General features: G+C 44.3%; 1 protein-coding gene across 1 annotated transcript; it reads left to right on the forward strand.

Annotated features, from left to right (window-relative positions):
* The first annotated feature begins 283 nt into the window (after positions 1 to 283).
* On the forward strand, positions 284 to 7,523 carry LOC123099325 (histidine-containing phosphotransfer protein 2). The gene is made up of 8 exons (XM_044521501.1): positions 284 to 550; positions 683 to 819; positions 912 to 983; positions 5,064 to 5,132; positions 5,257 to 5,325; positions 6,203 to 6,274; positions 6,650 to 6,722; positions 7,151 to 7,523. The coding sequence occupies exons 1-8, from the start codon at positions 491 to 493 to the stop codon at positions 7,187 to 7,189; spliced, it is 591 nt and encodes a 196-aa protein (XP_044377436.1). The 5' UTR covers positions 284 to 490; the 3' UTR covers positions 7,190 to 7,523.
* The last annotated feature ends 4,899 nt before the right edge of the window (positions 7,524 to 12,422 follow it).

Genomic DNA, 12,422 nt, shown 5'->3' on the forward strand with positions numbered 1-12,422 from the left:
GAGCAAGAGGGAGGGAGGGCGAGCTGGTCCGGGGTTAGTCCCAACAGTCGTTACCACGGCACGGATTAAGATGGCTGACGAGTTCCAGACGCCTCTCCAAACGCCTGCAGCGCGCATTTGACAAAGTTTAGATGAATATTTGGCAAGGCGCATGGGCTGCATCCGAACACATCTTTTTTTTCGTGGAATGGACAGCTGGGCCCATAGACAGACCATCGTCGGGATTGACGCTCCCTTGCGTGCACACGTTGGGAGGTGGGACCACACAGGCTGAGAACCCGGACGAGCTTTCACCCGACGCCATCGCTTAGCCAGCGGCAGTTTCCCGTTTCCAAGCTCATCAATGGCAAACGCCTCCGCAAGAGCCTGAGCAATACAAGGGGCTCCATCACCCCTCCACTCCTCGTCCATTCCGCCGACGCCACAGCAGCGAATTCACCAGCGCGCCTTCCGACCCCGGTCCGCCTGCCTCCTCCCGGACCTCCTAGCCATGTCGGCCGCCCAGATCAGGGCCGAGATCAACGGCCTTATCGCCTCCAAGTTCGCCGAGGTGAGCACCCCCTCCCATCAACGTCCCATCTACACCCCGTGTGTTTGTGTGCTGGAATCGCTGAGCATCACCGTTTTCGATCGGTTTTGGCCGGCTGGCTAACTGACGTTTGCTCTGCCGTGGTGGATCTAGGGTACGGTGGATCAGTATTTCTTGCAGCTGTACGTGATGCGGAGGTACAAGAAGATACGCAAGGGCATGGTCGTTGAGGTCATGGAACGCTTCCTCCAAGACGCTGACAAGATCCTCACCGAAATCGCCGTCTTGCTGTTGGCACCCCTCTCCCTAATCTGGTCTCTGTCATTCTCGTCTCTTCGGGTATAAACTGATCTTGTCTGTTTCTCTGCTCTCATGTTCGCAGGAACGAGCCCCAGCTGGACTACGACAAGGTGGAGGGGATCGCGGATCAGCTCGAGGGGTGCAGCAGCAGCAGGTGATGATGACGACAAGCCCCCTTTCTCTTTTGTCCCCGCCCTTTTTTAACTCGAAGTTTGTTTCTCCGCTGCATCAATGTCGACATTCGGATGTGTTTGTCATGGGTTTCTATGTTACATGGTACGGGGATACGGGCACGGGAAACGGCATTTTCTAAAAATGGACTTACAGAGATAAGGCGAGTATATGCGTAGATGATGAATAAAATATTTCAGTGGTGCTTTACAAACAAAATTAATAATAAGTTCCAATATAAATATTATAAAATGCCAAGGCTTCAAACTTCAGATGCTTCATCTCCTATCATCTCTTGCAAAAACTGGGGCTCATGATCAAGTGCCAGATTGGCACCTTCATCTATGCACACTTTCAAGTGCCAGATCTCCACCAACATAAACCATTCTGCTTGTCCCACTCACATAATCTTTGGACTTGACAGTAGACGCAAGTTATTGTGCATAAAAACTAAATCCACAGCTCGTTCAAGAACCAAACTATTTCTTAGAGTGCTATGAATAAAAGGACGATGCTGGCTGCCCAAGTAGCTTCTCAATGCTAAATCCTCCTTTTCAAAAATAAAAAAGCTTCAAGGCTAAATCTTTTAACTCTGGAGCGTGCACACCATAAGTTCCCCACCATTGCTTTGGATCAAAATGAGCTCTATCATCTATTGCTTCTGGATCTTCAAAGGTATTCATAAAAGAGAGAAGTCAGCAAAAATGTTTCTTCACTTTCCTCGTGTCATCTGGATTTGAAAAAAAAACTGCTTAGTTCCTGTTTTCTGTAATTTCAGCGTCATTGTGGCCGCTGACACGACCAGGAACTTCCTCAATCCAGCTTGAAGTGTAATTAATACTTTGGGTTCACAGAGTGTTCCATACAATGAAGGGAAGTGTAACTCTTGGTCCAGCCAACTGTCAAAATTTTATGAACAACATCATGAAATGGTGATTTTTTTTCTTTTTTTGAATGAAACAGAAGGACGTATTTTTATTAATTTTCAAATAAACAATACAAAGTCTTTGAGCTAAAAATAAAAGAAGTAAACAGGAATAAAAAATTCAAAAGGAAGAACTAGATTACAACAAGTACAAACATTTTTCCCAGTGCTCCTTTCTTTCACCCGGACAGATAGCAACTTTCACCTTCTCTATCATGGTGTCCCATATCCCATATCATGTTGTCCTTATCATCGGGAAAATGGCTTCAGTGAAGGCAAGAATTAACTTATATTATCGCACCACTCATTAAGAATCATTTTTTTCACGGATGATCCTTTCTCTAAATCACCCTCTTTATATTTATTCCACTCATTAGAAAGAACCATTTTCTCAAGACATGACTTGATTAACATGATCCTCTTCAATATGATGAGACCTGCAAATGTTGTCTCTGCAATCGCAAGAAATTCTTGCTTCCTGAACACATTGAACATGGACAACCTCATGTTGTGATTCAAGATACAATTTTTAATATAGAAGGCATCATCTCCAGCTTCTTTTATCCATTTAAATTCAGTATTTTCACCAACAAAGTTCTTCGGATCACATATGTCCTTCATTACAAGCTTGAGGGTTTGCACGACACATGGAGTCCAGAAAATATTTTTGTAGTGCGTTTCAATCCTCAAGCCAATATATTTGCAATTCGATGTATTGTCGGCGACAACCTGGACCACATTCTTTAATATGACCTATTCAATTACTTCCTTCAACCTATCAAATATGTAATCCTTGGTTTTTACCTATCAAAATAAAGAACTAGAAACTGTCAGCAACAAACAGCGAGTATTGTACAACACAAAGAAGCAAAAGATAAGGTAAAAATTGTGTCTAATAAGCTTTACCTCTCTTTCGGTATTGATTGCTTTTAGGAACATGGGGACACCCTATGTGATAGCTATGATGTTCAAAAGAGGGTGCCGTTGAGGATCATACCATCCATCACTTGCATATTCACTCCCTTGAAGAGCCATGTCACCTTGATCGGCTCAAGCATCCTCTCAACACGGAACTTCCCCTTCTGCAGAAATGTGGTCCTCAATGCATCATATGATTGATCTGCAGATATGTGGTCCCGTAAGAGGCAGGGTTTCTTGCCAAATTGAAGGAAAGTGGTATAAAGTAGAAGTGCACAACACAATCAACATGCTTGCAAGGTGAACACCACTAGTACAATAGAACACAGTATAAGATTAATAAGATGCAAATCTCCTGTATATATAGAACATCCTTGCAATTTGGAGATCAACAATGTGTCTCTCTTCAGCAGTACACTCTTTTCCTTTCTTTTCTTCACTGATGATGGCAAACTCGGACCTTCATAAGGAGGTAGGGAGATTAATTTATTTTTTGGTGCACTATTGGCTACAGCTGCACTAGCTTCACGATCTTCCTTGCGAAGTTTCTCAAGAACAGGATAAGCAATCTTGGTGCATATCTTCACACCAGCACCTGTAGTCTTCAAAAGATGTGCTCTCACTCTTGAATTACTTACAGGGAAATCCCCATCACTAAAGTGGCAATTAAATCTTTCATCCCCTCCATATCATGTAACATGAACCCACAGGGGAAACTTAGGATTAGAATAGTGATTCTCCTCTGTATCATCGGCAGTCCCACATCCAAACCCAGCAAACATCGGACAGTTGAGCAAAAACTTTAATCCAGTACATGTTGGCCCTTGACGGATAGTTTGATCAGACATAAGCAATCCACCCAAGCAAGAGATATAGTAGTCTAGCAGAAGATGATGTCAAGATTCCTAAGTTGTACACCACTAGATGAAACAGTGGTATTGGTATACACCACCAGATGAAACATGCACGTTCCTTTACACTGCTACTTGGCTTAGCCAGCTAGCCTAGCAGCAATGGCGCTTGCGTGCAAAATGGAGATGCATGTAGATGGATGGAGACAGGGAGACTTACAGCGAGATGGTGCATCATGTCATTGTTGCCGGCGGCGCGGAGAGATCGGCAGATTGCAGCAACTGACAGATGACGGCGATAGGACTCGTATGTAGGGTTTGTTTTGACGATCAGCGACCAGACACTTATGTCAGGCAGCCCACATCGGCCTCCTGATGGGCTTCGGATCAAGTACTTGATCGTGATAACAGCCCCATACTATCCCTGTTGTATTCCCTTCATATCCCAGCCGTTTTCTCTTTATTTTTATTTTTCTTAATTTAAAAAAGGGACACATCAGGATACGTGTATCCTCGGCGTATCGGCGTGTATCCCCGTTCTGGACGCGTATCCTGCATTGATTCGGCACACATGTGCAGTATCCCTGCAACATAGATGGGTATGCCGTGTGTGGTGTTTGCGCTGTGGTGTAGTCGTAAGTTGAAGTAGTGCCCAGTTTAGTTGTGTTTTGCATAACAGAAGTACTGGTATTCATTCCGAGGGCAATGTTATGGCTCGGACAGGAATTACTTTGTCGTCTCGCGAGCATTCCTGCTATTAATGATATGCTATTCCGTTAATGGTAGTGTTTTCTGTTTTGTCCTTGTTTCTGTTCAGATGTGTCGGTGCGGTGTCATTTGCGGCTGTCGTATACACATAACTACAAGAGCTGGGGATAGTTGTGTTTCCAGTAACAGAATTGTCGGTATTCCTGCCCATGGCAATGCTATAGCTCGTCAAGGAAAACATTTGTCATTCTGCAAACATTTCTTGTATTAACGATATATGCTATATGTAACGCCAATGTTCTTTCTATTCGAATACTCGGACACATTGGTGCAGGGTGTGTACGTTATGGGGGCATGTGGCTCGTGTCATTCGCGTCGCTGTAGAGCCATAATTAGAAGAGCCAAATTTAGTTGTGTTTTGTGTAAGAGAAATATCGATATTCATGCCAATCTTATGTCTCAACAAGTGGAACTTTGTCGCTTTTTAAATATCTATGGTACTACTTATCTGCTATCGCACGCAAGTCTCAACAATTTGTTGTGTTGACAACTGTGAAGGGAATTGGCCCCTTGAGAATAGTATTATGGCATTGCAAGAATGCTTATGTGTATCAACATGCCTTTCTAATTTTCCGATCTTCCACTGTGTGGCATATACCAGTGTTGGTGCTAAGAGAGTCAACCTCTCATGCGTGGAGTACTTCCATCCTGAGGCAAAAACCGAAGAAGGGTCAGTACCCATTATGTACTATGTTGCACAATAACTATTCTCTACAGTCTCTCTCTCTCTCTCTCTCTCTCTCTGGTCTCAGGTACTGACTGGTCTTATCTGTTCTCTGCTCTGTGATTCACAGGAACCAGCCAGTGGTGGACTTCGACAAGGTGGACGCCCTCGTGCAGCAGCTCAAGGGGTGTAGCTCCAGGTGATAATGATGATGACGAACCCTCCCCTCCCCCCCCCCCCCCCCCCCCCCCCCCGCCCATTCTTAATTAATTGTATCTTTGTTTATCCGTTGCGTTGATGTCGTGCGATTCAGATGTTTTATTCAAGTGTATGCCGTTCGTTTTGTTTGCCGTGTATCCGTAGTTGTGTTTCATGTAATGCTATATTGATGATCTGCTGCTATGTGTAATGCTAATGCCAATGGTAGTTATTTCGGTTTATCCATATTTCTGATCGGATAGTCGTCTTGGCGTTGTTTGGGGCTGTCATATGCGCATAAGTAGACGAGCTGAGTTTAGTTGTGTTTTCTTAACGGAACTTTCAGTATTCCTGCCAATAGGAGTGTTGTAGCTCATCAAGGAAAACTTCGTCTTTCTGCAAACATTTCTTGTATTAATGATATGTTATTCTACGTGAAGCCAATGTTAATTCCTGGTTTCTCCACTGCATTCAAAGTTATTTCTATTTGGATACGTTAGCACAGGGTGTGTACGTCATGGCCATGCAGCTTGTATCATTCGTGCTGTCGTACAGGCATAATTAGAAGAGTCGAATTTGGTTGTGTTTCGTGCAAGGGAATTAACAATATTCGTGCCAATGTTATGTCTCGGCAAGTGAAACTTGTTTTTCAAATATCTTTGGTACTATTTATTCGCTATCACATGGAACGCCAGTGCCATTTATTTTTTTGGTTTACCAAACAATCTATTGTATTGACAACCATGAGTTCGAATGCCTCCTTGAGAATATTATTATAGCAACACAAGTATGCTTATGTGTATCGACATGTGCAATATCGTTTAATTAGTATGGTCAATTTCTAATTTCCCGATCTTGCTATTTTTTGCATATATCAGTGTTGGTGCTAACAAACTGAGCGTCTCATGCATGCACTTCCGTCGGTTCAATCATTCAAAATCCAAAGAAGGGTTAGTATGCAATATCTTATTATACATGTTGCACAATAATTATTATCCACACTCTTTATTGTTCACATTCTATATGTAAACCAGCCCTATTTTATGGCACTATATTTAGCTCATACCAATCTAATATTCCCAGAGCTAACCTGCTAGCTAGTCTTCATTTCATCTGCAACCACGTGGTGGTAGATCTCGGTTCATTTCCTAAATATACCTCTTTCATTACTCTCTTGTATCTTGTGAGCTCCAGGCTTTCGTTTATAGCATGACTAAGTCTGAGATGGCCAGATTTTTTTCTTCAAATAGAAGTTTACAATTTCTGAACAATTTTAGTTCAGTCCGCTTAGAATTTAATAGTGTTGTATATTTGCATTATCCTAGGTACCTCATTGCATTGGCTCCTATTATGAATGAGTTCTGTGATGTGCGCAACATGTTCCTCACCATACTGCAGGTAGTCCCTTGTGTCCCTATGTTTGCTTTTTTACACTAAACTTCTCACTTGTATCACAATAAATATACTGGACGTAGTTTATTGATAATTTAAAAAATTACATTGATCGTATTCTTCTTGTATTAAAAATTTATACTGAAAGGAACCCTTTGGTTTCTGGACCACATTGGAGCACTTAATTTGACGTCTCTGGAAACCCAATTTGGTTGTCAAATGTTTCTATTCTTAATGTTGTCATCACACGGCCGTAGACGTATGTGATAGCTCTAAGCAATGGAGTTTCTTTGTTTCCCACCATTGCCAAGTATAGTAATATGATATTGATCACCTTTCAACATAGCTGATTTGGTGAAACCATGTGAATTGAGCATTATCGTGCATTACAAAAATGTATTAATCATTGACGTATTCTTCTTCTTCTTATGTAGATGGAGGAACAGGTCGATGCCTTGGGCCCTAAGTACTAGTGATCGGAATAAAAAAAACATAGCCCCATATTATCCCTGGCACAGTGGGGTATATGTATCTTTCAATATATAGGCAATGTTCAACGTGCGTTGAGCTTCAGTGGGGGCATCAGGAATCACATGATGATTCTTGCTTCGGAACTCCGGGCTCCCAAACCTCCTGTGACAGAACTTGTAGTCTTGTCTGTGTCAGTTATATATACATGGGTGTCGTTGATGCCCCGCAGGCTATGCATAAAATCTATACTTGGTTGGTTTGTTGGTGACTTTTTTTGTTGTATGTTTGTGGCTCTTTTACATTCTTACAAAATGTTGCTGCCGAAACTGCATTATATCCCTAATCTTATTTTGGTGTTGATGTCAATAGGTTAGGGAGGATTAATATCGTTTATCAAGCTTATCTCGGGACAGTTGTCTCTCGGTGACTATCTTTGGAGATGGTTAGCCCCTCATTTCAAAAAGGAGAAGGCGTCCGTTATCCGAAGATTCAAAGGTTTTCTGTATTATTTGAGTCGTAGGAAAGCAACACTATTAAGAGGGTCGAGGTGTTTGAGAATGTTGGGGATCATGCAAAGCATATACACTTAACCTCGCCACTGTGTCAAGTCAACATTGAGGTAAAACCCTAGGAAGTTTTTACCAAATGATGGGATCCTCAGGTCCTGGAGTCATGGGACTGCCCCCTAGAGTCATATGTTTTGCTATTGGACACTCCAGTTCCCCATACCCTGGGATGCTTGGGTCCCAATGTCCCCTGCCCACTATGTTGCTAACCTTCTGCATGCATCAGGTCCTTGGGGTCATGGACCTCCAGGTCCCCGGAGTGGGCATGCAACCATCTAGTTAGCCCCGATCCTTGGGGTCTCTTCCCCAGGTCCTATTGCGGGATGTGGGGGTCTGCCTCAGGTGAGTCCGAGTCCCCGGGCTATTAAGTCCTGGGACCCTGAGTCCTTTGTGAGGCAATGGTCTGGTCTTCCTAGGGAGGAGGGGGTATAAGTACCCCCATTCCAGTAACTTTGAGGTGCTCCACCATACCTATATGAAATCTTGATTCCTCCCAATCCCTCTACTCGATCTCCATGATAATTTGGGGATTGAAAGAGGAACACACAATCTACATTTCCACCAAACCGATTTGTAACTCAGCAACTCGTTCATCAGCAACACTTGCTACCACTACTAGGGAAAAACTTATAGATAAAACTTTAGTAGTAGCATTGGTATGTGGGGCGCGCGCCACTGCTAATTAGTAGTAGCGCGTGTCACATACCGGCGCTACAGGTAGCAAGTTAGCAGTAGCGTTGGTCCATGACCCTCGCTACTGCTAAGCGGTCCCAGAGGGAGGATTCGTCGTGGCCCACGGGCTTGCCATAGAAGGAGCGCTGGTCAGGGGCCCACGCTCCTGCTAAACTCCTTAGCGGTAGCGCGTTCTCCTCGCCCGCGCTGCTGCTATGGCCAGCCGGGCCGAGCTGCCCGTCCCCACTTAGCAGTGGCGCTTGGCCATGACCCACTCTACAGCTAATGTGGTTAGCAGTAGTGTTGGTCCATGACCCGCACTACTGCTAAGTTAAACATTATCCGCGTGCCCGTTCGTCACTCTCCTCTGTGCCACTCTTCGCCCGCGCCCGACCGTCCTCCTCCTCCTCCCTCGTCACCGCCGTTGTTGCATTGTGCCTCTCTCGTCGCTCCATCCTCGGTAAGCCTCGTCCTCCTCCCTCCCGCTCCTCCAGCCGCCGCCCCACTTCCCTCCAACCGCTGCCCCTCCAGTCGCTGCCCTCCTCCGTCCTCCTCCTCCAGCCGCCGCCCCACCTCCATCCGCCGCCCCTCCGCCATCCTCCTCCTCCATCCTTCCTCCCCCTCCATCTAAAGGTTGCGAAAATGAATACTAAGGAAAAAACTTCTGCCACCACGCGTGCAAATGGTAGACCACCAGTAAATAAGGCACTGAAGAAGTCCTTGGCATATCAACAATGTGTTGTCAACCCAAAAGCACCTGTCTGTATCCTGGGTCAGAGAATGCTACCAGACAAAGCATAGGAGCACCTGAGGCTTGAGATGAAGATTCTACATGACAAAATTGTGGAATCAAAGCTTGCTAATAAATAAGCAGGGATCCATCGTTAACCCGCCACAGTACACTATGAAGGTGCCAAAGGGATATAATTTTTTTGAAAAATTCAGTGGGGAAAAGTATACATAGATTTCAAAGAGATCTTCTATATATTCAGATTCTATAGTATCAAAACTTGTCTAATGAGGCTATGGGTGCTTTTTCAAGCCACTGAGGTAAGAAGCAAGAAATTTTTTGATGTCTCCATAGCCGACCATTATCTCATGAACGAGGAAAACCTAAAAAATGAGGAAGGGAGGCGATGCATGAAGAGCTACCTTCTGGATTTCATGCAACAGAACAAGGTTAAAAACCTCCTCCTCGTGGCGTACCGACCCATGTACGTCCTTCTTTGGCTTACGCTTTTGCTTTTGTACCTGTCCTTCATATATTTTTTCACGTCTCAAATTTTGTAACTTTGTCATGACCGCGCGGTATGTTTATTCTCTTTTGCGCAGTAACCATTGGGTTCTCCTAGTGCTAAGACTGCAAAGGTGCAATTGTTACGTGCTGGATTCCACGAAGAGCTCGAGAAAAGGCTGGTCCCTCCTGAAGGACCTTCTCGATGATTTTCTTTTTGATTGGAATACCACGGGAGGCCACACGCTTGAGAAAAACTACAAAGGAAGTGGAAAAAAATGATTGCCTTCAGATGGAACACTCTATCATGTATGCAACAACTGCCGACTAATCTGACGTGTGGCTTCTACACCTGCATTCACATGGAAGAATTCATACAGTCCGCGAAAATGTTAAATCATCATGATAAAATCCTAAAATGAGGTCAACATGTACAAAACAATCAGCCCCAAGCTGGCTTAGTGCTCGAAGAACTACAAGTCAAGTTCGCGGCTATCATAAACAAGAAGGGCCGCTTGTCGTCCGGCCTATTCTATAATAACTCTGAAGAAGATACATCCAACCAACAAAAGAGCCTTACCTAGTGCATTGCAGCGGGCAAAACTGAAACCGTGACTAAACATATTTAGCGTCATGCACTATGTAGTTGATGACCATGTATTTTGTGTAACTCGTTTATTCTTAATGTACTTCTCATTCTTTTATTTTTAAGTGATTACCACTAGTTTTATACCTCATTTGCTCGCATTTAATTGATAATTGTCCCCTATTTGCATCATCTAACGCTGATGTGGCAGCATAATATATGTTGGAACGGCAGCGATTTCTATTCTAGCCTCGTGCGTCAATCAGTGGCGGGCACTAACAAGGGCCCGCTGCTCAAACCACACAGAGTACTGGCAGGCACGCAGCGCTGCCCGCCATAGATATGGCTGCCTGCCACTGCCACGAGAGGGACAACACATGCGGGCATATAGCGTCGCTCGCCACAGCTAGGGCCATACCAGTGGGGGGCGGGCGCCCACCACTGATGACCCCTTAGCAGTGGCAGGAGGTCAGTGGAGGTCAGGATGACCCCTTAGCTGGGCTTTAGGGACCTGCCACTACTAGGCATTCCTTCAGTAGTGGAGCCCGAACCTCTGCGGGGAAGTTGTGTACAAAGGAGGGGCGCCCTTGGTGGGTATTTATAGGTGGGAGGGGAGACACCCTGGCTTGGAGGAGGGGCTACCTCCCCCTAGGTGCGGCGGTCGAGGGAGGTGGCTCCTCCCAATAATAGCCGCACCCTCCACTTGGAGGGCAAGGCAAGGAGGGAGGGCGCCACCTACGTTGGCCCAAAGGCCCATGTGGTTGCCCCTCAAATAGGCCTAGTCTATCTTAGGCAGCCCAAGTCACCAATATATCCTCCTCGGGGCTCCCGATAAATACCAGAGCCCTCCTAAATATATATTAGGTCCTCCGACACTATTTCCACCTCTCTGGTTAACCCTATTTTCTCTGAAATGTTTTCGGTTTCCCCGAAACACTTCTGGTTCTCTCTCAAAACTATTTCCTTTGTCCTTGGAACTTTTCTAGTGACATTCTCCAGTCCTCCTAGCTAAATTCCTAATCAATATATCAAATTCATCTTAAATGTGTGACCCTGTAGGTTCAATGAAATATAGCATGAACAAAAAATCCTTTTGTTCAATGGTCAACAGCGGAACCATGGACATCCTTCTTGACCCCTATACTCACATGAATGTCGTTCGAGTGAACCTTTGGATATCATATGTTCTTCCCTTTTCTCTGCAACACTTTATGAAACCCGATGTGGGATACCGGTATCCTCTTGAGTCATTCACATGCTCACTATACCGGTCTCGTTGTTACCAATTTTCTCCTTCTTTCTCATTATCATGTTCCGGCATCCCTGTGACTGGCCAAGTGATGGTGGATGCCATCACACCGAGAGGGCCCTAAGAATATCTCTCCATCGTCGGAGGAGCAAATCCCACTCTTGAGCTATCTTGCCTCTATCACACTTTCCGGTAAACCTACAAGTTGTCGTTATGATCATCGTGTTACCAATGACGTTGGAGCAACCCTATAGTGTATCTTCCGACAAGAAATGACTCGATACCCTCATGGTCTAAGTAACTTAGCATAGTTAACTTTATATGCTATTGACTTTTCACTTGTGACGCTGACATCTCAAAGTATAACAAACAAGTTGGGTCAATTTAATATTATAGTTCTTCTAAATTCATAGTCCCAAAGTTGCTGACATCCCTGTTACTCTTGGCGTATGCCTACGATCAGGAATACATAATCATCATGCAACACTTCAGCTAGTCCTAGAGGCAAGACTATGAATCATGTTTTACCGTTTACTATTTTACATGTGCTCATGAGTTTCCCTCTAGATCATAAATTGAAGAATCATAGCAGTTATAGCATAGAAGATAAACACTTAATTCAGAACGTGGAAACAAATAATATAATTATTTTTGCCTTTAGGGAATATTTGCAACAGTCTCACACTTGCACAAGAGTCAATAATCTAGTTTGCAAGAAACTGCTTCATCAAAACAGCCTCCTTCGAAGCTTTTGAAGCTGTGATATACTTCGCCTCTCCCATATTGTAAGATGTTAGTTAGCATTAGTATAGTGTCAAAAAACGTCTTATATTATGAGACAGAGGGAGTACTCCGCTTCCATTGTAGAATCCACAGTTGTATTCTGTTTGAAGCCCTTCCGAACCACTACACCATCATTATGACTAAA

This window comes from Triticum aestivum, chromosome 4D (assembly GCF_018294505.1).
Source record: "Triticum aestivum cultivar Chinese Spring chromosome 4D, IWGSC CS RefSeq v2.1, whole genome shotgun sequence".
Classification (NCBI taxonomy): Eukaryota; Viridiplantae; Streptophyta; class Magnoliopsida; order Poales; family Poaceae; genus Triticum; species Triticum aestivum.

What these genes read in the sequence shown, in the direction of transcription:
- LOC123099325 (XM_044521501.1), top strand. Translation starts at nt 491, where the DNA reads ATGTCGGCCGCCCAGATCAGGGCCGAGATCAACGGCCTTATCGCCTCC. An exon ending in TCGCCTCCAAGTTCGCCGAG is followed by an intron (nt 551 to 682) that starts GTGAGCACCCCC and finishes TGGTGGATCTAG; the next exon opens with GGTACGGTGGATCAGTATTT. An exon ending in TGTTCCTCACCATACTGCAG is followed by an intron (nt 6,723 to 7,150) that starts GTAGTCCCTTGT and finishes CTTCTTATGTAG; the next exon opens with ATGGAGGAACAGGTCGATGC.